The 22,168-nt window shown below is 39.4% G+C and overlaps 5 protein-coding genes across 5 annotated transcripts, besides 30 other annotated features; 2 read left to right on the top strand and 3 right to left on the bottom strand.

Moving 5' to 3' along the window:
• Window positions 1-3: 3 nt before the first annotated feature.
• Window positions 4-75: a repeat region.
• Window positions 76-96: a repeat region.
• Window positions 97-134: a microsatellite.
• A 16-nt stretch (window positions 135-150) lies between these two features.
• Window positions 151-234: a repeat region.
• Window positions 235-281: 47 nt separating this feature from the next.
• Window positions 282-462: a microsatellite.
• Window positions 463-1,534: 1,072 nt separating this feature from the next.
• Window positions 1,535-2,302, bottom strand: FPSE_07569 (uncharacterized protein; the record flags this gene model as incomplete). The annotated part of the gene is made up of 1 exon (XM_009260687.1): window positions 1,535-2,302. The coding sequence occupies one exon, from the start codon at window positions 2,300-2,302 to the stop codon at window positions 1,535-1,537; it is 768 nt and encodes a 255-aa protein (XP_009258962.1).
• An 892-nt stretch (window positions 2,303-3,194) lies between these two features.
• Window positions 3,195-3,226: a repeat region.
• An 813-nt stretch (window positions 3,227-4,039) lies between these two features.
• Window positions 4,040-5,797, top strand: FPSE_07570 (uncharacterized protein; the record flags this gene model as incomplete). The annotated part of the gene is made up of 2 exons (XM_009260688.1): window positions 4,040-4,333; window positions 4,388-5,797. 2 exons carry the CDS (start codon window positions 4,040-4,042, stop codon window positions 5,795-5,797), a joined length of 1,704 nt encoding a protein of 567 aa, XP_009258963.1.
• Window positions 5,798-6,856: 1,059 nt separating this feature from the next.
• Window positions 6,857-8,664, bottom strand: FPSE_07571 (uncharacterized protein; the record flags this gene model as incomplete). The annotated part of the gene is made up of 4 exons (XM_009260689.1): window positions 6,857-7,225; window positions 7,329-7,715; window positions 7,787-8,456; window positions 8,537-8,664. The coding sequence occupies 4 exons, from the start codon at window positions 8,662-8,664 to the stop codon at window positions 6,857-6,859; spliced, it is 1,554 nt and encodes a 517-aa protein (XP_009258964.1).
• A 149-nt stretch (window positions 8,665-8,813) lies between these two features.
• Window positions 8,814-13,249, bottom strand: FPSE_07572 (uncharacterized protein; the record flags this gene model as incomplete). Its single annotated transcript, XM_009260690.1, has 5 exons — window positions 8,814-9,328; window positions 9,391-9,636; window positions 10,422-10,864; window positions 12,156-12,991; window positions 13,079-13,249. The coding sequence occupies 5 exons, from the start codon at window positions 13,247-13,249 to the stop codon at window positions 8,814-8,816; spliced, it is 2,211 nt and encodes a 736-aa protein (XP_009258965.1).
• A 445-nt stretch (window positions 13,250-13,694) lies between these two features.
• Window positions 13,695-14,396: a mobile genetic element.
• A 544-nt stretch (window positions 14,397-14,940) lies between these two features.
• FPSE_07573 (uncharacterized protein) lies at window positions 14,941-16,671 on the top strand (the record flags this gene model as incomplete). Its single annotated transcript, XM_009260691.1, has 1 exon — window positions 14,941-16,671. One exon carries the CDS (start codon window positions 14,941-14,943, stop codon window positions 16,669-16,671), a length of 1,731 nt encoding a protein of 576 aa, XP_009258966.1.
• A 1,450-nt stretch (window positions 16,672-18,121) lies between these two features.
• Window positions 18,122-18,208: a repeat region.
• A 14-nt stretch (window positions 18,209-18,222) lies between these two features.
• Window positions 18,223-18,251: a repeat region.
• Window positions 18,252-18,262: 11 nt separating this feature from the next.
• Window positions 18,263-18,339: a repeat region.
• Window positions 18,340-18,411: 72 nt separating this feature from the next.
• Window positions 18,412-18,619: a repeat region.
• An 11-nt stretch (window positions 18,620-18,630) lies between these two features.
• Window positions 18,631-18,727: a microsatellite.
• Window positions 18,728-18,733: 6 nt separating this feature from the next.
• Window positions 18,734-18,809: a repeat region.
• A 102-nt stretch (window positions 18,810-18,911) lies between these two features.
• Window positions 18,912-19,086: a repeat region.
• Window positions 19,087-19,121: 35 nt separating this feature from the next.
• Window positions 19,122-19,243: a repeat region.
• Window positions 19,244-19,259: 16 nt separating this feature from the next.
• Window positions 19,260-19,330: a repeat region.
• A 31-nt stretch (window positions 19,331-19,361) lies between these two features.
• Window positions 19,362-19,466: a repeat region.
• A 53-nt stretch (window positions 19,467-19,519) lies between these two features.
• Window positions 19,520-19,573: a repeat region.
• A 27-nt stretch (window positions 19,574-19,600) lies between these two features.
• Window positions 19,601-19,878: a repeat region.
• Window positions 19,879-20,077: 199 nt separating this feature from the next.
• Window positions 20,078-20,136: a repeat region.
• Window positions 20,137-20,152: 16 nt separating this feature from the next.
• Window positions 20,153-20,202: a repeat region.
• A 35-nt stretch (window positions 20,203-20,237) lies between these two features.
• Window positions 20,238-20,290: a repeat region.
• Window positions 20,291-20,310: 20 nt separating this feature from the next.
• Window positions 20,311-20,391: a repeat region.
• A 242-nt stretch (window positions 20,392-20,633) lies between these two features.
• Window positions 20,634-20,697: a repeat region.
• Window positions 20,698-20,747: 50 nt separating this feature from the next.
• Window positions 20,748-20,863: a microsatellite.
• A 61-nt stretch (window positions 20,864-20,924) lies between these two features.
• Window positions 20,925-20,979: a repeat region.
• Window positions 20,980-21,080: 101 nt separating this feature from the next.
• Window positions 21,081-21,167: a repeat region.
• Window positions 21,168-21,197: 30 nt separating this feature from the next.
• Window positions 21,198-21,380: a repeat region.
• A 255-nt stretch (window positions 21,381-21,635) lies between these two features.
• Window positions 21,636-21,848: a repeat region.
• Window positions 21,849-22,011: 163 nt separating this feature from the next.
• Window positions 22,012-22,072: a repeat region.
• The last annotated feature ends 96 nt before the right edge of the window (window positions 22,073-22,168 follow it).

The following is a 22,168-nucleotide window of genomic DNA, read 5'->3' as shown; positions in this document are numbered from 1 at the left end:
ATTATAAGTAATTAATTAAATAAATATTAATATATAAATAGTAAATAAATTATTAAAAAATAATAATTAAAAAAAATTAATTAAATTAAATATTTAATATTATAATATATATAATAAAATTAAATATAATATAAAGACTTATTAAGAAACTTTAAAGGTATTTAAAGAAAAATATAATAATTAATTTTATTTAATTAAATATATTATAAAAATCTTATTATTTAAGTAATAAAAGAGGTTAAGAATTTTAAGTAGCTTATTTAAATAGCTTACTTATTAAATATATTATATTATAATTTAAAATTAATATATTTAATTTTTAATTTATAATAAATATAAAATAATACTATAATAGTAAATTAATTTATATTAATTTATACTTATAGAGTTATAAGGTATATAAATTAAGTAATAATAAAGTATTATATTTTTTAATAATAAATAAAATAAGTAAATTATATTTAAATAAAAAGGTTTTATTATTAGCTAATAAGTTAAATATACTAATTAATACTAAAGGAATATATATATATATACTATAGGGATTTCTAAAGGAAATAATAATACCTTAAGTTATTATTAGTCTTATAAGTATTAATCCTTTATATAAGAGTATAGGTAGTATACTGCATTTCCCTAATAGACTAAAAGATTAAGCAGTTATAGCATAATATGCTATAACTATATTATATACCTATATATAAGGGGCCTAAGCCTTCCCTAAAGGTTTAGCGACTTTAATACCCTTATAATTACCCTCCTTCTAATAGCGATATATCTTAAGTTATTATAGAAGTCTTATAGTAGTCTGCCCTTTAAGACTAAGCTTATATTATAGCCAGATAGCTTATCTTAGCGTATTTAGTACCTTTAGTTACTATTAGGCCCTACTTTAAGGCCTAGAGTATATAATAGATATTAACCCTTAAGGCTAGCTGCAGTAGGCAACTGTATACTGCCTTATAAGCCTAATGTAAGCCTAATGCGATTATAGGTCTTAGTAAGCCTTTGATGAGGAATTAAACTGATGACCTTCGTATAGCTAGAAGACCTATATTATACTATAATAATTATAAGAGTATAAGTGGTATATTGTATTTCCCTAATAGATTAAAAGATTAAGCAGTTATAGTATAATATGCTATAACTGTGCTATATACCTGTATATAAGGGGCCTGAGCCTTCCCTAAAGGTTTAGCGACTTTAATACCCTTACACTTTATTAATTAAGTATAAGGAGAGTAAAAATATAAGTAAGTAAAAGGTAAATATAAGGTATATATAATATAACTGCTTAAGTTATAATATAATCTCTTCCCTTTTATAGTCTTATCCTTAAGGCCTATTATATTAACTTAATTTACATTTAGAGTAACTAAAGTTACTAATATGCTGCGTATTATAATTATCTATACTGTCCTTTCTTAACTTTTTTTCTTATCTTTATCTCAGCCTTAGGCACCATCTCTGTTTAAACGGCTTGCTAGTGTATTTGCGTATCAATTAATAGCAGAAGATAATACTCGAAATTGCTCTACTCGGGCAGTAACAAAGTGCCCTCAGTGACTAGCGTTGCAGGCCCTGACAGGGATATACTTGATACCCGGTCTCCGGTCTCATCCAACACAATGTCGACAATGATATTACTGTCACGTCCAATTTCCTGTCCCTGGTCAAGATAGAATCTATATCTACCACCTGCACCTCCTTGCTGAAGCGCAAGATATGCACCTAAAGCACACGAACCGCTTCCACAGGCGGGGTCCTCAAGATCGATGGCAATCATACGAACTCTCAGTTGTTGCACCTTCCTATCATCCTCGATGTAAGGATCCGACACCACCCGGTAATACATCACCCCGGTAAAAGAGGGTGCCCAGCCCTCATCAAGTTCTGCAATCTGACTAGGGCCTGCGGCAACGGCGGCAAACATCTCAGGTTGATTCGTAAAATCTACCAAGGTGTAGGTGACGCCCTTGACGATAGAGAGGCATGGATAACTCTGCTCCAGCGTAGACGTCTGAGTCTTCAAGCTCGGTTGAGTCTCGAGAATGCTGTGTTTACTAGTAGGATGTGAATGAATATGGATGTTATGTGGCACTTCGGCTGCCACAATTTCTCGTGTCGGATCATATCGCACAACAACTGGTCCTGCCTTTGCCAAAAGAGTGATCTCTGAAGAGGCGGTACGATCTGCGACAAGACCAGGAAGTAGCTGTCGAAATATCACATGGCCAGTGCCGATGACAGGATGGCCGGCGAAGTCCATCTCGTTCACAGGGGTGAAAATGTTGATAGACATCGTCCCTTTACTGTTTCGACGCAGAAAGACGGTTTCGGAGAAGTTAAACTCTCGTGCAATCATCTGCATATGAACAGGCAGTAGCGCATCACTTCCAACCTCGACAACGGCCACCTGATTTCCTTTGTACCTGATGAGAACAGGAAATTAGTAATTCTGTTAAATTCTCAGGGCGGCCATGATGCTAGAGCTGTGGGGAACCACCTTTTGGTCGTGAAAACATCTAGGGTCACTTTTTATCACGTCAACTTTGGCCTTGTGCCACAAAAAGTGGGAATAGAAGGAAGTTATTAGGTATTAATCACCGTAGGAAACCTTCTCCAAAGCCATCTTGCGGGTCAACGACGATTAACGAGAGCAGGGTAAAGAGAATTAGAAAGACGATAAAGGAAGGAAGTAACATTAAGTGTCTTAAGGCGCCTTAAACACGCCTAATACGTCGAGGGAAGAGGATTGGGAAAGCATTTGCTTTAAAAGCTGAGGCTAAAGTGGGGCGGTATCCTACAAGCGATGAGTAATTCCGACTTCTCCGCTTTGGCCGAATTGGCCTATTTAGTTCTCGGGTAGTCACGGATTGGATCGGAAGTATGCGTGGCATGCGATATAGGCAGTCTCCTTCAAGGCTTCTACTGCGCCCTTTCATCCGCTACACAAGCTAGTCGCATATAGGGTTATCTTAGTAAAAAGCGATAGCTTAGCTAATGGTCTATACCTGTCAGCAGTTAGCTTATTAGTCCTATGTGTGTAGTATGCTGTAAAGCCGCTAATAGCAATAAATAGAATCCTAATTGTCTATCTAACCTTGTTAAATAGGACAAGTCTTATAATATTACTTTCTCCAATTTAGCCAGTTAACAGTTAAAGAATTAATGCTGAGATTTACATTCCTCTGTAAATATTAAATATTTATACATTTATATAATACAGTAACATTAGCATCCTTAAACTAGGTAATAATACTTCTGGGGGGATTTTTAGCAGTTTTATTATCTTAGTGCCTTTATTAATTGCAGTATCAGTATAGCTTTAATAATCTAGCAGTATAAGACTTAGTAGTAAAGTAGTCTTTACTCTAAAAAGATTTAATATGAGATTCTACTAACAGTAAATCTCCTTATATAAGGCTGCAGGCGTGAGAAAATTAGGTAAAGTGATAATGCCTGTTCCTCCAGCCTGAGAGATTGCAGATGCTAGGGAGGCTGTGGCCGCATGCATCATGCTTCCCTGATGTATAGGCACTAGTGGTAAGTCAAGTCAGTCAAGCACGAACGTTGACAAGGTACGGTCAATACCGGCGATGCCGAGGTTGGAGTTCAACTCCTTTACGATAGGCATGTTTTAGTGGTGGGTAGGGAGGGATGGACGTACCCTCGTGAGACCAATCATAAAGATCACATCTCAGATGAGGAAAGAAGAATAAAGCCCAGGTGGATTGCCCACGGCATGTTGCTCCTCCATGCCATCCCGGACAAATCGGCGAAAGCGGAGCAACAACGATGATCGGGCAAGTCGCCAAGGACAATATGAACATGTATTAAGCCCACCGCTCCGACGACGGAGGGTAGAGTGCCAAAGCAAAAGTGGAGCTCGCTTGTAATGGAGGACAACATAAAGCTTGCGCGTCAACGGCCGTTTGACTTGTGACGGCAGGAAACACAAGTTTAACCTCAAGAACAAGATCCCCTAGAAATATCGCCTTTCACTGGTTCCTCCTGAACCTTGCCATAGACCGCTGATATGGAAAAACGCACCAATCTGGTCGAATATCTCTTCCTTCGGTTAACACAACTTGGAGTCTGTTCTGTGCATGGAGTTCCAGGAGATTACAACCTCACGATCCTAGACTTTCTAGAACCCGCTGGCTTACATTGGGTCGGAAATGCAAATGAGTTGAATGCTGGCTATGCGGCCGATGGTTACGCCAGGATCAAAGGAATATCTGCCCTGGTCACATCGTTCGGTGTAGGAGAACTCTCAGCAATCAACGCAATAGGTGGTGCCTACTCTGAAAAGGCCCCCGTTGTCCATATTGTTGGTACTCCTCCGACAAGAGCCCAGACTGCTGGATCATGCCTACACCACTAGCTTGGCGACGGAAACCTTAGAGTCTTCGCAGATGTGTACAAATCTTTCACAGTGGCGCAGGCCAATTTGGTTGATGCCAAAACGGCACCGAGCCTGATCGACGAGGTACTCAAGAAATTCTTCTTACAGTGTCGACCGGTCTACATTGAAATTCCAACCGACATGGTCGTCGCCGAGGTTTCACTTTCCTCCAAGCGTATCGACCTAACACTATTAGGGCATAGCGAGCCACTTGAGAACGAAGCAGTCAGCGCCTTGGTTACGAAAATGCAACAGTCGCAAAAACCCTTGATTCTGGTGGATGGGTTTGCTGCCAGATTTGGCGTCCGGGACGAGCTCAACGAGCTGGTGCGACTGACTGGCATCCCTACTCTGACGACACCGTTCGGGAAAAGTCTAGTAGATGAATCGCTGCCGAATTTCCATGGTGTATTCAGCGGTTTAGCCGGTGATTCTACCCACGCGGCCTGGGTGCAAAGTCGTGATCTAGTGCTCCATTTCGGTCCTCTGGGTTCGGACACCAACACATATGGATTTACTGCGTGGCCAAATAGTCAAGTTACTGTTTCTATAGAGAAGAATACGGTGGAAATGAACGACCCACTTGAGGCGACGTCGTCCTCACGCGGCATACATATCGGGTCTTTCTTGAACAAGATGATACGGGCACTAAAGCAAACATTTTTGCCCCAGCACGAGCCATTTCCACCGAACCCAGGACATCCCCGGGAACTTCTGCAAGCTCTGGCACCGCCAGTACTTGATGTAAAAGTGGATCAATACTCCTTTTGGCTACGCATGTCTCATTTCTTCCGCCCGGGCGACGTGGTAATGACGGAAACGGGTACATCCTCATATGGTGGCCAGTCGTTCGTCCTCCCAAGGCAAACGACACTGATCAATTCTTGCATCTGGCTTTCGATTGGCTACATGCGTGCTGCATCACAGGGAGTTGCTCTCACTCAGAGAGACATGGACAAAGAAGGTAGCCGGCCACAAGGACGAACGATTCTCTTTGAGGGTGAGGGTAGCCTCCAGATGTCTGCGCAAGCCATCAGCGATATCATCAGGAATAAGCTGGATATTGTTATCTTTGTGATCAACAATAACGGATATGCGATAGAGCGTCTTATCCACGGATTCAATGCTAGTTATAACGATATCCAACCCTGGTGTCACTTGGAGGCACCAAAGTACTTTGGTGCTCCGTTGGACAACGAAGTCTACCCAGTAAGGGTTAGAAGGATTGAAACGTGGGGCCAGTTGGAAATGGCTTTGAGCGACCCAGAGATCCAAGAAGGCAGAGGGCTCAGCATGGTCGAGGTTGTTGTGGGCATCAGAGATGCACCTATAGCACTAACCAAGTTTGCAGACTATCTCCGAGTGCGTAACAGCACGGGTTCACCCTGATGGTACAATTGTTGGGCCGTTATTATCAACGACGCAGCGAATCATAGGCTCCGGGCGGTTGATATTAGCTACCATGATAGGCACGCGTTTGGCAAGAGGTGCAGAAGAATTACGCTCACTTTCAATTCACCACGCACTGGAATTGGTGAAATTGTTTCTGTTCCTTAAGCAAAAGCGCACACCACTTCCACCGGCGTGAAGGCTGAGGTCCTGGATTCTCAGAAATTTGCTCCATTTATCATTAGCGTTACCTATCAATAATTCAGAAATTAAAGGGCAAAATGAGTCAAAAGAGCGTATAAAATTAGTGTGTTGAGTGGTCTTCCTGTTTTGGATGATGAAGGGGGTGCTTGGAAAGTTGTCGGAACTTTTGCAACGCACTTTAGACGCCCTTGGTTGCCTGATGGATCATCCGGGTGCTGCGTCTAAGGCTCGCCCACGCTCTTCCCAAGGGACCAAACCCGTGATCATTCGCCCCATGAGTGCAGGGAAACTATTGACCTTGGGATAAAGGTGTTTGTGATAATGGGGCACAAGTTAACCGCGAATGGACGGATGGTCACTGGAGGGGGAGTGATAATTTAAATTACTTGTACTATGTTATAACAGCTGTGGTTGGTACAAACCCTTCGGAAACGCCCATGTATTTACCCTCCAAAACAGGATGCTCTTGATCAACAGTATTTGTGAGTCCGGAGCAAGTATCCAAGCCAGAGGACGTCCTCCACGCTATGTAGGTTAGATGCCGATTTAGCTTCGAGCGTTCTTGTTAGTTAAACTGTTGTCCTCGGCTAATATTTCCCAATTGGTGCGGCGAAAGAGAGAGTGAAAAAAAGTGACAGCCTGTCCGAGCATGAACGGAAGGAAAGGAGGATGCAGAACAAGGGTAATTAAAAAGTCTTCGTTAATCTGGCCTGACTCGCCCACCACGCTCACCCTGTCAAGTTCCCCAACGTTACGAATCGCGTGTCTACCGTCCGCCAAGCTGCATTGATGTAACAGGAAGACTCGGAATAATCCCCGCACGTAGGACAATCAGTATAGATAAAGCTGTGGTGATTAAATCCCCTGTTGAGGAAACAAGAAAGTGTCACTTTCTGCGTCGAAAGGAATATCCCAGCCCATGTCGAGCATCATCTGCTCCAGACTCAAAGAGGCCGGATCGAAGCCGTCGAGGGATGTCTCCCAAGACCGCCATGGTGCAGATGAAGAATTAAAAAGGCTGACAATAGATCCACTTCGTTCGCCCACGGGTACGATGTCTTTGTTAAGCTGAAGCATCAAGCAGCGGGAAAGGCTTGCGTACATCCGAGCTAACGATGTGACAGGAAGCTGTTGTGCAATTTTGTCTAGGTGCTCTGGTATGGCTCTCATATACGAGGCGGCATCGGCGGTCTCCTGTATCGACAGGAGGTTCTTCTTGGTAGCCTGGCGACCAGAATACGTATTAGCTATGAAATGATACCCGGAGTGGCCCATATTCCTGCTTGAACGAGGCTTTGGAACAGATTTATTCGGAGGTACAACATACTTGGACGACCTCCGCAACAGCATGGCAGATCATGATGTATTGGTTATTGTGAAATCCCAGTCGCAAACTGACCATCATAGGATCGTTTAGCACACTGTTCAGCGTTCTAGTTGCCACTTTGACTGTCTTTTGGTAGACTGCTTCGAGTTCCGGTGATGTCGTCTCGTCATTTGGTTTCGCCAACTGCGCTATTGCTTGAGCATTAAGCACCAAGATGCTGTGATCCATGTAGAAAGCCAAGAGTGGCAAGTAAACGCTTGAAGGTGAAGCATCGGGCGTACACCTCACGCCGCGCACATGTTCCAAGGTTTCGAACCACCGGCTGTGCCACTTGAAAACGGACAGCAAGGTCATATCCCCGTTTTTCCCTTCCTTGAGCGCATCCAGCTATCTCTGATTAGCGGTCATTGCACCCTGGAAGAACTTTGCAGATTGAACATCCGGGAATGAATACATACCAGAATGCCTCTGGTCTCCACAATCCCGCTAATCATGCGGTCGTGGGCGGTGGCCATGGGATTCTGCCACCAGGCATATACGTCAGGCGGCAACTCATTCCAGGAGACACCCAGGCGACGTCCGTTGATAAGACCAAAACTCTTATCGGCGATGAAGATATAGAGCCAGGTTCGCTCAATGTTCCGACGGAATCGTTCCTTTTTCTCATCAGCCGCTACTGGTACGGACGCCGCGAGGTACTTGTCGATTCTATCGGTTTCGTAAATCCCCAACTCTCTAGCTAGTTGAGCAGCCTTTCCGAACATCCCCGTCAGCATCACATTCGCACAAGAGTTTCCGGATGTCCTTAGGGCTTCTCTTACATGGCTCAAATGCAACCAGGCAGGGTCGCATGAATGTCTCGTACACATAGGTGCCCAATATTGCATAAGGATAATAGCCTGTATTGTCTCTAGGCTTCTGACAGAGACGGCGATAGACCATTTCATGTTCGCCTCCGCCAATGATAGCAACGCGGCGTAGATTACGCGATCTCGAGGCCGCGATGAGATCGCGCAGCCTAGGGCGCATATGGCAGAGAAGAGGGTAAAAGACAAGGTATAGACGTATTCAGGAGTATGTAGCTCTGGATCTAGCAACCCCAACAAAGGATTACGAGTGCTGAAAAACCTGAGGAAGCATATTAGCGATCCTGTATCATTCTCTAGTACAAGTGGACAAGGAACCAACACCCTCAAGCTCTAACGTACAAATGGAATAGATAGCTAGCGTCGGTCTCGTCAATTAGGCGAGCAGCAACAGGGTCACAGGCAGTTGATTCTAGCTTGAATATGCTCTCTACGGTTTGACTAGACAAAACCTGCCAGTCTGTTTGCATGGTGCTGTGCGGCACTAAACAGATGCCAGAAGTGTCAGCTATAGTGCTTGACTTCCCGAGTCTGAATGACGGTTTAAGTTACCGAAGTATCTGGCAAACTGTCGGTTGGCGACAGTCAGGTTGGAGCCGGGTCCCCCATATGCAGGAGATTATGAGTGTGACGGCGATGTGAGGGTTGGATGCTCAGAGTCAGAGTCAGTGGGTGCACTGACTGCGTCAACCGCAACCGCGAGGATATCAAGAGGAGACACTGTCGACGGTTGAGCCTTGGGCTCCGTAGCATGGGTGCAACGTGTCTGGCAAGGCCCATCAGGTAAGGTAAGTTGTTCTGTCGTCGTAGACTCCGAAATGCGCGATGATTCATGCGGAACGCTCTGGTGAGTTGTTGGCACTGTTGCCGGAGATGTGGACGAGGCTGCCGCTGCCGAGTTCAGAATGGCTTGGACTACTTGGTCACCCACCGGGCTCTCGCTGATGCGCAACAAGAGCTTCTCAACCGTATCCGGTTTGCTATCGGAGGGGTTAGCAGCGAGGGATACTCGGCTCTGCGAGGTTTCGGAAAAGTTGGAGTTCTCACTTAGAGCTTCCCGGCTTGCGCCCACGGTGAGAAATGGATGGATAACTACACGGTTGGTTATGTGAAGCGCAGCGTGAGCTTCAAGGGCTCCAGTATCAGCAAAAATGGATGACGCGCCCAAATTGATGGCAGACCGTGGGGTCACTTACCATGGATCCAGGCGATCACATCGATGCCTCGCTGAACGGCAGTTGAAACACGCCATGCGGCTGCTGCGACGGCAGCAAGGCTGGTGCCATTGCCGACCACATTGGGCTCGCGGAGGGCCTGCTGCCCGTACAACCCTAGCGAGTCGACGTCTGGCAGGAACGAATGTTCTGAATCCTGCATCCTTCGTGGTACCGTGACTGGCGTTCGTAAAAAGCTTGCAGGTCCGGAAAATGTTAGATTGGCGGCTGGGAACTGTTACATACGCGAGTAGGGTTAATACCTAATTAAACTGAGGCTAATTCTCACACTTAAGGATCAGTGTAGCCGTTAGAAGCTTATCGTTTTCTTTCCCTAATTCTTTTTTATAATTTTTCTTTATTGGAGGTGTTTTCCCCCACTACCCGTTATTAATATATCCAGGGCCTTACAAAATACATATTTCTTTTATTAAGGTGCTATTATTAATATAACAGGAATAGGCTCTCTGTTCTTTTATTATGATATTATTCTCATATCCAGAAAAGGAAGGGGATCTAAATAAACCCGCTGAATCCTAAAGGGAAGGGGGGTTCCTGGATTTTCTAACACTTTTTGGTGCCGATGGTCCCCCGGACGAAAAATACATATGCATACCTCGTTATAATAATACCATTTTTTAAATTATTTAGGGCTACTTTAAATTCATTAGAATTTTCTAAAGATATTATCATCTTAAGGTGTAAATACTAAGAAAGCCTAAAATGACTGGCTCATTTATAGAGCACTGTATATTCATTAAAACGAAATACTGCAAGCCCCTAAGAGCTTCTTAGTATCCTCTCTGATTCTTACAGTAATCTCGCCGGCCTTCTCCAATTTCTTCACCATCCCAACTCCTGTACCTGCCCAAATGCACGTAATGTCCTTTACTGAAACTTCCTCAGAGTTAGACTTGCCGCTAGCCTCGTACAATTTTGCCTGCACCCCCTCAATCGACATGCCAGATTTGAAGTTCTTGTAGATTGCACCCTGCACGCATCGCCCATCATACTCTTCAGGCCAGAAGTTCCGTCCCAGATGTCGTCAAACAATCGTGACCGTACAGTAGCCTTTCCAGCATCGGTAGTTGAAAAGACTGCTTCGCGAACATTGGCATCAAAGTTGGCTTCTTTGGCGCCGAGATATCTTGTTCCCATAACCACACCTGAGGCTCCAAGCATCACCGCTGCTGCAGCGCTTCTACCATCCATGATACCACCGGCTGCGATCAGCGGAATATTAGCAATACCCTCATTTTCTAGGGCGTCAACGACTTCGGGAATGAGAGTGATGAGACTTGCGCCGTGAGCATGTCCATGGCCACCGGCATCACTACCCTGCAGAACCAAGGCGTCTGGTTGACAGATCTTAGCAGCTTCTAATGCAGAAGACATATCTCCAAGCTGGATCCAGATCTTGGTTTGAGGAGAAACATGTCGAATTCCCTGAGCCCACCTAGAGAACTGTTGCGCGTTGCCAAATGATAGCCAAACTGTCGAGGGCTTGTACTGGCGGAAAAGTGGAAGCCATGGCTGGACATTGTTATCCAAACAAATGATTCAGATACCTATTGGCAGAGTATCAGTCTCTTTGATATCTTTCAACGCTTGCTTGGCTTGCTCCATCTCTATTTGCATTCCGTAAACGTTGCCGCAAAAGCCAATTTGTTCAAGACCTCCGCTCTTCGATACTGCGACGGCAAGATCGCTCGTTGCAATGCCCCCCATAGGAACATTCGATATAAATGGCAGTTAGGTCCATGGTAGCTCTTGTTGCAGTCTCTGACTAGATAATTTGTTGTTCGACATGGTGTTAATGATTGCAGTATCTTGAAAGCTTGATTGGGAATAACGACGGAGCCCTGCATGTACTTGCAAAGAAAATAGCAAGGCGTTACATACTGTTGATGTCGAGAGAAAAGCCCTCGAATGAAACGTAGCAAGATGCAAGTTGTCTAGTGAATGAATGAATGAAATTTATTCCGCCCTTGTCTTGTATAAATATTTCGGTGCCCCACTGTTTGTTTTACATACGCCTAACCGTGGCCTGATTAGCCATGTCGGAGATTTTTGATAATTCCCCCGAATAGGATTCGCCCTACGCTAAATTAATTCATCATTGCGCAAAAAGATCCGAACGAATTTTCACATCGTAATAAACCATCAAGGCCTATTTACATCATCGAATACTTGCTGAGGTCCACTAAATTCTTGAAGTCACTATTGAGGTAGCGGAAACGCGAATGTTTTTTCTTGAGGTGTACTCAATGGCGTGCCATCTTAGTTCAGTATAGGGTATCGGGCATCCCCAAAGCCAGAAACAAAGACCTGGAGGTGAGAACATTGAACAGTCATGGGCTCTCTGGAGGTTTGTGCCTGTAAGGCCTTGTATTCTTACAAGGGAGCCATATACTGTTGCCGGATGCGGCTGACCTACATAAGCGGGCAATATACAAGTAGGCATCTAAACACAAAAACTACATTGCCGGGATTGAGTTTAGACGAGTTCAACATACAGCAGAAAAATACCAAGGACTACTGAAAATAACAACAGCGAATAAGATAAAGAGTGAATTGGCAATTTGAGCAGAAGATAAATCACCGAGACGTGCGTTATAGAAATAATACAACTACTTTCATTCTTCACGCGGCTATCCCTTAAAAGATATAGATTTATGAGTCTGGTGCTGCACCAACTCAAATCTTGATAACCACTTTTCCAAAAATTCTGTCTTTGCCACTGATACTCGTAAGCAGCCTGGGCGTCATCGAAGGAGAAGATCTTGCTATCGACAACAGGATGAATCTTGGCCGAGTCAATGGCCCGGTTCATCTCAACGAACTGCTGCTTAGAACCGACGAAAACACCTCGCACCATACAAATATGGTTCAGCGCATCCATCAGAGGAGGCTGTTTATCGCTGTCAGCGGATGTAAGAAATCCAATAATCGTGATAAGTCCCTCCAGCTTGATAGCCTTGAGGGACTGGGCAACAGTGGCAGCACCGCCAATCTCCAAAATATGGTCGAAACCGAGACCCTTAGGAGTCAGGGCACGGGCAGACTCCCCCCAGTTAGGGTCTTCGCGGTAGTTCAGAACATGGCTAGCACCAAGATTCTTCAAAGCCTCAGCCTTATCGTTGGAGGAAGTAGTGGAAACGACGGTAGCACCAGCGGCGGCAGCAAACTGAATAGCAGCCAAACTAACGCCACCGGTGCCCTGGGTCAGGACCCAATCGCCAGCTTTGATGGCCTTGGACTGAACACCGTATAGAGCGTTCCATGCGGTGAGAGGAGCGCAGGTCAGGGTGCTAGCCTCAATAGCGTTGAGAGAAGAAGGAGCCTGAACGAGGCCGTGATCGGGGAAGACAGCGTATTTGCGGAGTGTGCCATCAACTGCACCGCCAAGACCACTGCCTACAGCCTCAGGGGTGATAGGGTTGTTCTGATGAAGCTCATTGAAAAGGGTACAGACGCTGTCGCCGACGGCGAAATCAATAACCTTGGAGCCAACAGCCAGCACTTTGCCAGCACCATCAGAACCAGCAATAACAGGAGTCTTCATGGCAAACGGATAAAGACCCTTGAAGATGTTATTAGCCTAGAAATGGTATGCCAGTCGTCGAAAATAATCTCTGTGAATGTGGCAATCAAAGGGCTGTTTGCTTACCTTGGGAATGGCAAGGTCGCGATAATTAAGAGATACGGCTTGAACTTCAACAAGCACATCATGTTCGCATAGCTGAGGAACGGGAACATTTTCGGCAAGCTCCAGGCCAGCAAAGCTGTCTTGGTGAACACCAGTGACAGACCATGCTCGGGTAGATGAGGGCACGGGCATATTGACCAAGGGTTGGATTATTCAATAGAGATTTGTAGAGAAGATGGCAGTATGATTGAATTGGCTTTGACTGAAGAGTGGAAGATAAATGAAGGCAATGTGAGACTTGGCGGGGGAGAACCAACCTTAAATCCCATCGTCGTGTACTCCAACTCTTTACCTACATTGCCTCCTCGCGATCGATTAGCACCTACGAGAAAAAAGGTTCTCACATAATCAACCGTGGGATTGCGCGAACAACAGATCAAGTCACCGCCGGTGGGTCTAGCAGCACCCCCGCGCCTATTTTACCGCCACCGTGGCTGCGGGCGACATCAACAATGCAAGTGTCGGAAAATAAATTTAGTGCGCGCGATGTAAGGTATGCACTGTCTGGGTAACATAATGGGAGGATGTAGGAAGGGATGTAAGCGATATTCTATGACGACGTATGTAGCTCGCCACCGCCCAAGATCACGAATTTGACGGCTTGTCTGTGGTGCATCATCTCAGTCAAAATACAGCCTAGGTTCAGGGGTCGCCCTTGGGCTGCCGTTTGGCCTATCTTATGAGATTTCAGGGCGCCTTAGCATGTGAAATCGGCCAGCTTCCAGCGACCTCCAGCCTGACAGCATATTCTTAGTCATTCCAACTCGGCGAGCCTTAGCCCAGGCCCTAGTAAAGTTGACCTTATCTATTAGAGTGGAATCATTTAATAAAGCGACCGTTTCTAACTCTTATTAATATATAGACTTTAAGGCATTAAATAATCTATTAGAAAATAGCTAGAGCCTATAAGAGTAATATACTTACAGATAGCAGTAATAAATATTATTTAAAAAGCATATAGGTATCTATTTATCCTTCTATTACTTAAGACTTATCTTAAGATAGGGAAAATAAAGAATATACTATTATATAACTTCTATAACTATTTAAAATAATTAGTTTTATATTTAAATTATCAGTTAGTATTATATAAGGTATATAAACTTACTTAAGCTATTTAATGTTAATATAGTTATTAGTCTACCAGTTAGGCAATATTATATACTATTAGTCTGCTATCTGCTTAAACTCGTTAAGAAACTATTATTTCTGCAGTTATTTCCCCTTGAATATCATGCTAGGAGTTATAACGCAGTCATCAGCAGTGATAGTTTCGACACGATGGAACCAATACACCTAATGTCTGACAATTATTGGTGTAGCGTGTGCAAGGGTCCTCTTCGTAGCAACTGAAATTGCCGGTACCTCTATCACAATAGAAAGTAGATAAGGAATAAAGTGCCTCTTATTTGAGGCATTTTAATTGGACCGACCCCGCTATCAATAGGGGATTTGAGGCTTGTGGGCGCTGAGGAGACAAGCTGCTCGGCGGGCTTTATATCTAGTTACCAAAACCCGACTTGCTGCCACATATAGTGGGGAAGTAGTAGGTAGCAAGGCGCCCAGCCCAATCACGACCACGGTAAGATCAAAACAACTATCCACTTGGCCAGAGATCTTTTTCATCTCCCCAGCTTGCGTCACACTGTGGTTTGCCTGGACACTGTCGTAGTCAGTTTAAAAGAAAGCCGGATCCGGGCTAAGACGGCGGAATACACTATTACTAGCATTGGGAAAAGTTGCTATCAAAGCCTAATAATTTAGATCATCTGTTTAATTTTAACTTCTTCTGCGTCTTCCGAAAGCTGGGACTGTCCTGACAAATGGCACTCACACTCGAGAAGACGGGCAGAACCCCAGCCCATGAGCCTTACTACGACCTCGGCCCTCACACGCGGCCAATCACCACCAAAATCCGTGACGCTCAGATCTGGTTTGACCGAGGTCTAGTTTGGGCCTACTCTTTCAACCATCGAGAGTCGGCAGCATGCTTCAACCAAGTAATTGCAAACGACCCAGAGTGCGCTATGGGTTACTGGGGCGCCGCCTTCGCATCCGGCCCAAACTACAACAAGGTCTGGATGGCCTTTGATGAAAAGGATCTTGCAACAACGGTTGCCAAATGCTACGATCTTTCCAAAAAGGCTCTGTCTTACGCATCCTTGGCTACTCCCAAAGAGAAGGCCCTCATCCATGCTATACAATCCCGGTTTCCCAACAGAGAGGTACCTGGCGACTTCAATCCATCTGTACTAGCCTATGGCGATGCTATGCGGAAGGTATACCACGAGTTTGGCGAGGACGACCTCGATATCATCACACTCACTGCCGACGCGCTGATGAACACTGCACCATGGAAACTGTATGAATCCCAAACAGGTGAACCGAATTTGACGACGCCTGTGCTGGAAGTCAAGGAGATGCTCGAACGCGGTCTTCAACATCCAGATGCTCGAAACCATCCCGGAATATTGCACATGTATATCCACCTTGTCGAGATGTCGAAACAACCGGAGCTGGCCGTGATTCCGGCGGACTATCTACGAAATCTCGTGCCAGACGGAGGCCATATTCATCACATGCCGAGCCATATCGATGTTTTGATCGGGGATTATCGTCGAGCCGTGCATACAAACCTTCGGGCGACAGTTGCAGATGACAAATATTATGGGCGAGAGGGTGGCGAGAACTTTTACTCCTTCTATCGCATGCACAACTACCACTCCTTGATCTATGCAGCAATGATGGCCGGGCAATCACGGATGGCCCTGGAAGCCACCGATCGAATGGAAGCCACCATCACTGAGGATATGCTGTTGATAGATTCACCGCCGATGGCAAGCTGGCTAGAGTTTTTCAAGTCGGTCCGCGTGCACGTTCTTATCCGATTCGGGTTCTGGGAAGAACTGAAGAAACTGTCCGTTCCCTGCAACAAGGAGTTATACTGCGTTACAATAGCCATGATCCATTACGGAAAAGCCATAGCTTGGGCGGCAACTTGCAACGTTGAAAATGCCAGAAAAGAACAAGGTCTATTTCTACAAGCCGCTAAGAGAGTTCCTGATACGCGGTTAGATTTCCCCAACAAGGTTGTCGATGAGCTAGAGGTTGCCAAGGCAATGCTGGACGGAGAAATCGAGTACCGAGAGAAGAACTACAGCAGGGCATTTGAATGTCTCCGCCTTGCAATCAAGCTGGATGACTCCTTGGTATATTCCGAGCCCTGGGGTTGGATGCTGCCTACTCGACACCCATACGCAGCTCTCCTCCTTGAGCAGGGCTACGTCGAAAAAGCGGCTCAGGTGTATGCCGAGGATCTAGGCTTTGATGAGAAGCTGGTCACAGCCCATCAGCACCCCAACAATGTCTGGGCGCTGCAGGGGTATCACGAGTGTCTCGTGCGGCTAGGGCGAAACGAGGAGGCTCGGATTATCAAAAGGCAACTCAATGTCGCAGCCGCAGGTGCAGATATCCCCATAGAAGTGTCATGCTTCTGCAGATTGGATAAGATAGGAGGGGAAAGCAACCCGAACTGCTGTGATTTGGCATTGTAACTTAAGGTTATGAACGCATCCAGGTGTTTCCGTGACACCAACATTACCTTTTCGTTGAGGCGAGGTGTGAAAAGCTGTATGAGACTGAGTGCCGCAGTGGCATCGCGTCAGGTATTTACTCCACTCTAGTTGACATTACGTTTTAATAAAATAAAATACCAAAACAAATGAGTTGCCGATGACAATTGTAGTGTAACGAGGCCACAGGGCTTCGGGATCTAAATCCGTGGCTCTTGGTTGCGGGTCTCGGATCCGCGGGCCCGACTTTTTGAGGAGCAAAAAGTTGCATCTCTGTCCTACACTCGCACCGACAGAATGTTGGCCAACCATCTCATCCAAACACTAGCAGATTTGGACGTACCGTTAATCTTCTTCATACAATCAAGGTATCCAATGCTAGGAACTTGTGCTTGCTATACAAGGAATGGCGTAGAAGCACGATCACTCTTAAACATAGCTGTTAATTGCATCTAAATTAGCAATGGCAGATGTCATAGTCTTGCAAATTATCATTGCTAACCACAATTTAGTGATGAGGTTGTGTCGGCTTTATTAGGGTCATTATATCATTTATTTTGATGCCCCAGCAGTAATTGCTTATATTCGCAGCCATCACTTCAGAATCCTCCTCATAGTCTCCACCGGAGCTTTCTCTTGTAAGAGGTGAATACTCGAGAGGATACGATGATCTTTGTCTTGAAACCCCAGGGTCGGCTGGCTACCCCTCGTATATCAGTCGCCGACGATGAATGGCGGCCTGTCCGCAGGTTTCCCGAGCAAGGCCACGGAAACTCAACACGGATAGGTGTGAACATCCATTCATGATGAAATCTGGTTTCCTTCGACCCAGTAAGAGTTGCAAACCGGTTCTTCACATTGACAGGCTCCGCACTGCACTAAAGTGTAAGCGCAAAGTCTCCAGGTCTTGAAGGACAGTTCTTTGTCTTCATCTAACCTTGGGCGATTCGAAGCCGCTTGGAAGTGCCGCATCCATGATCGTCGTTTCTGCCACTTTACTTCCGCCCTGCCTTGGACTGGCATCGAATCTATTACTTCAGCCCGAATCGAACCGCCTCTAATACAGGATTGTGACTGTATGACCAAGTTGCTTTGCCTATTTAGGCAGGAGCTTAAAAAAGGGGGGGCAAAGGAACTTGTCCTCTATGCTAATAATGCCTAAAGAGCTACTGAAATCTTAAAAGAGTATTTAGGCTTTATAGAGTTATATATTAAAGATTCCTTAAGTAAGAAAATTATCTATATAGGTTATAATAAGGTAAGGCTTATAGTTATAAAGTATAGTTATAATAAAAGAGGAGCTTTATAAAATAATACTTTATAAAAGTATTAAGGAGGCATTTAAATATAACTAATTAGTAATAGGTCCTTAAGAGATCTTTAGGTAATTTAATATATAAAAAGATAGATTAAGGGATTTAAAGTTAAATTCTTTAAATTAAAGTTTAATAATATAATTAAATCTATTTATTATTTAATTACTTTAATTTAACCCTATTTACTTATAATTCTTTAATTTTTATACTTAAGAAGTTAATATAATTAAAATAGTATAATAATAAGGGATTCTTACTAAAAATAATCTAATTAAATAGTAATACCTTATAAAAAAAGATATATTATATAAACCTATTATAAATAAATTATAATCCTTTTAATAGGATAATTATAATACCTATTTAGCTATAAGTTACTTAATTAAAAAAGTATAAGAAAATCTCCTTTATTTAAAAGTAAATTAAAAAGTAATTATATAAGAACCTTTATTAAGTATTTAATAAAGTAATTTTAAAGGATATATAAATAGTCTATAGAGATATAATAAATATTTTTAAATAAAGGATTATAATAACTAAAGTATTTAATTTATATTTAAGTTAATTAAATATAATAGTAATAAAGCTTTAGACTTATTTATAATAATAATAAAGTCTCTTATAAAATAAAATAATAAGTAAATATTTTTATTTATTAAATAATTAGTTAAATAAGTTAAAATATATTAAATATTAATTATATAGTTAGTAAAATATTTAATAATAGCTTTATATAAAAAATATAAAAGACCTTTAAATTATAATTATAAAGTATTAAATAAGGATATTACTTTTATTTATATAGATAACTAAATAAAGGCTATTAAAGCAGTAAATAGTCTTTAACTTATTAATATAATTTAATAGAGGATTAAATAGTTATTATTTAAACTTAAGCTAAAAAGGTAAATTAAATAATAATATTATATTATTAAACTTAAAAAGGTTAAATTTAAATAGAAAAACCTAATTAGCTTTATTAAATAATAATATATTAACTTAATATTATAAGAATACTATATTTAAAATTAATTAATAAAGATTTAACTAAAAAGTAATAAGTTACTATTATATTATTATACTTAATAGAAAGCTTTATATAACTCCTTAAGAACCTTAAATATTAATAAAAATATTATATTAAGCTATTAATATTAATATAAGCTTTTTATATATATTAAAAAGGAATTAAATAAAATAATAATTAACTTTAAGAGTATAAAAGATATTATATATAAGGTAGAGTATATTAGCTTATATTTTAATAATAACTTATATTTTTAAAAAAAGAAATAAAATAACTTTTTAAATAAAAAGCTAAATAAGTATACTTTATAGTAATAAAAGTATAGCTAGTATTTAATATAATCTTATTAAAACTCTTTAACTTTAAAAAAGATATTTCTATTTTATATATAAAAAGAGAATTAATTATATAATATATTACTAAATAGTTTATAACCTTAAGGGATAAAAAACCTTAATATAAAATATTACTTTTATAGAAAGTAGGGTTATTATTTAACTTTTTATATTAAAAAGAGTATAAATTAAATAAATATAAATTACCTTTAGGGATAAGCCTAATTAGGCACTAAAATTTAAAAGGTTTATATATTAAAGTAAAAATTTATTAAGTAATTAGGTAATAAATCTTAATATATAGAAAACTAAAAGGTATAATAATTATAATTAAAGGTATTATATTTTATTTAAAAATTAAGATTAATAAAGTAAAAACTATTCTTATAGGAAAATATATAATAGTTTAAGTAATTATTCTATAAAAAGCTATTAAAAAACTATTAAATATATTTCTTAATATAAAGGTATAAATAGATATTATTAGTATTATTATAATATAATAATTAAACTTTTAACCTACTGCTAATTATAAGTTAATCCCTTTTAAGGGATTTTAAGGTAAAGTCTAAAAGCCTATTAAGGTATATTAATTAATTTTCTTCTTTATAGATAAATAAGGTTTTTTAAAGAAGATTTAATAAATATTCTTTAAAGTATAAATAAGAATAAAAGGCTTTAATATTATTTTCTCTTAATTATCTATAGGGATAAAAAGAATTATTATTAATATTATAATTAATACCTTTTAATATAATAGTATTATAAAGGCTAAGGCTAAAATCTTTATATAAGATATTATTAAGGATAAAAAGAAAATATATATATTATATATCTCTATAGTTTTAATACTAAAGGAATTAGACCTCCTTATATTTAATAAAGAATTAAAAAGTATTAAAATTAAAGAAAAGTTATTAAAAGAACTTTAAGGGTATAAGGCTATATTTAATAAGTAATTAGTAAAACTTTTATTAATACTTAAAAAGGTATAATATATTATTAATTTAAAATTAAAGAAAAAGCCTTTATAAGGACTTTTATATCCTTTAAATAAGAAATAATATAAAGCCTTAAAGGAGTATATCCTTAAAAACCTAATTAATAGGTATATTTAATATTTTAAAAGTAAAGTAAAAGTATTAATACTATTTATCCTTAAGAAGGATAAAACCTTTTACTTATATATTAACTATAAAGGCTTTAATAAGATAACTATAAAGAATAGATATTTATTACCTCTAATTAGTAATCTTTTAAATAAGCTTATTAAAATAAAATAGATTTTTAAGGTAAATATTTAAGATATATATTATTAGATTAATATTAAGGAGAGTAATAAGTAAAAGACTATATTTTAAATAAGATATAGCTATTTTAAATATAATATTATACTATTTAAGCTAATAAATATATTTATAATTTTCTAAATATATATTTATTAAGTATTCTTTAACCTACTTAATATATATTATATTATATATATAAATAATATATTTATTTTCTTAAAGGACTAAAAATAGTATATTAAAGACTTAAAAAAGGTATTAAAGTAACTATAAGCTATTTAATTATATATAAAATAATTTAAATATAAATTCTATTAATAAAAGGTAGAGTTTTTAAGATATATTATTATTACTAAAGGTATAGAGATAAATTATAGTTAAGTCTAAGCTATTAAGGAATAAAAGACTTTAAAATGCTATTAAGATATTTAAATATTCCTTAGATTTTATAACTTTTATTAAAAGTTTATTATAAGATATTTTAATATTAATAGATTATTAAGTATTAAAAGGAGTTATAGACTCTTTAATAAGGGATTTCTAAAATAAATTAACTTATTAGGTTTATAGATTATTTATATTTAACTTTAATATTAAATATTAACTAAAGAAGATTAACTTTATTAATAGGTTATTAAAAAGACTTAATTATATATTAAGTAAAATTAGCTATAAAAATATCCTTTTTATATTAAATTAAAAGTTATTTTTAATATTATAATTACTAAAGAACCTTTAGGGAAAGATTATTATATTAAAAAGATAATTAGAGGTTATATAAATATATATTTAAGCTATATAAGCCTATATTAGGATTTCTCTATTCTAAGGTATAAGGTATTAATTAAGTGCTTTTACTATAGCTTAAAGAGTAATTATATCTATAATAATAACCTAAAGTAAAAGTAAAAAGAAGGTTAAGTCTAAAGACTAATAGAATATTAAATAAAAAGAGCCTAATAGTTAATAGCTTAAAGACTTATTATTAATTAAGGTTATTATTTTAAAATAATATATCTTATATTAAATAATAAGAAAGCTTATTAAAGATAAAATAATATATATTATAAATTTATTTTAAAAGTTTAAAGTATTAATTTAAAAGCTATAAATTAAAGATTAAAAATATTAAAAATTCTTAAAGAAGTATTATATAACTATTAAAAAGTATAAGAAATATACTATTTTTAAAGGACTCTTATAATTTAAGGATAAGTTAGTAATCCTAATAGAAAAGACCTTAAGGCTAGAGATCTTCTATTAATACTATAATAACCTAAAAGTAAAATATATAAGACTATAAAAGATATTAGATTTAATAAAAAGGAAATTCTATTAGCTAAGCCTTACTAAAGATATTTAAGTATATATAGATAAATATAAGATATACTAAAATATATATATATTAAGATATTAGCTATATAGCTACTTATAGTCTTTATTATTATTATTATTCTTATTTTAGGAAATTAATCTTAACTTTATTATTAGGTTACTATAAAGTATATAATA

The sequence above is a fragment of the Fusarium pseudograminearum genome, chromosome 4 (genome assembly GCF_000303195.2).
Source record: "Fusarium pseudograminearum CS3096 chromosome 4, whole genome shotgun sequence".
In the NCBI taxonomy this organism is placed as follows: domain Eukaryota; kingdom Fungi; phylum Ascomycota; class Sordariomycetes; order Hypocreales; family Nectriaceae; genus Fusarium; species Fusarium pseudograminearum.
This window is presented reverse-complemented; position numbering and strand designations above follow the sequence as displayed.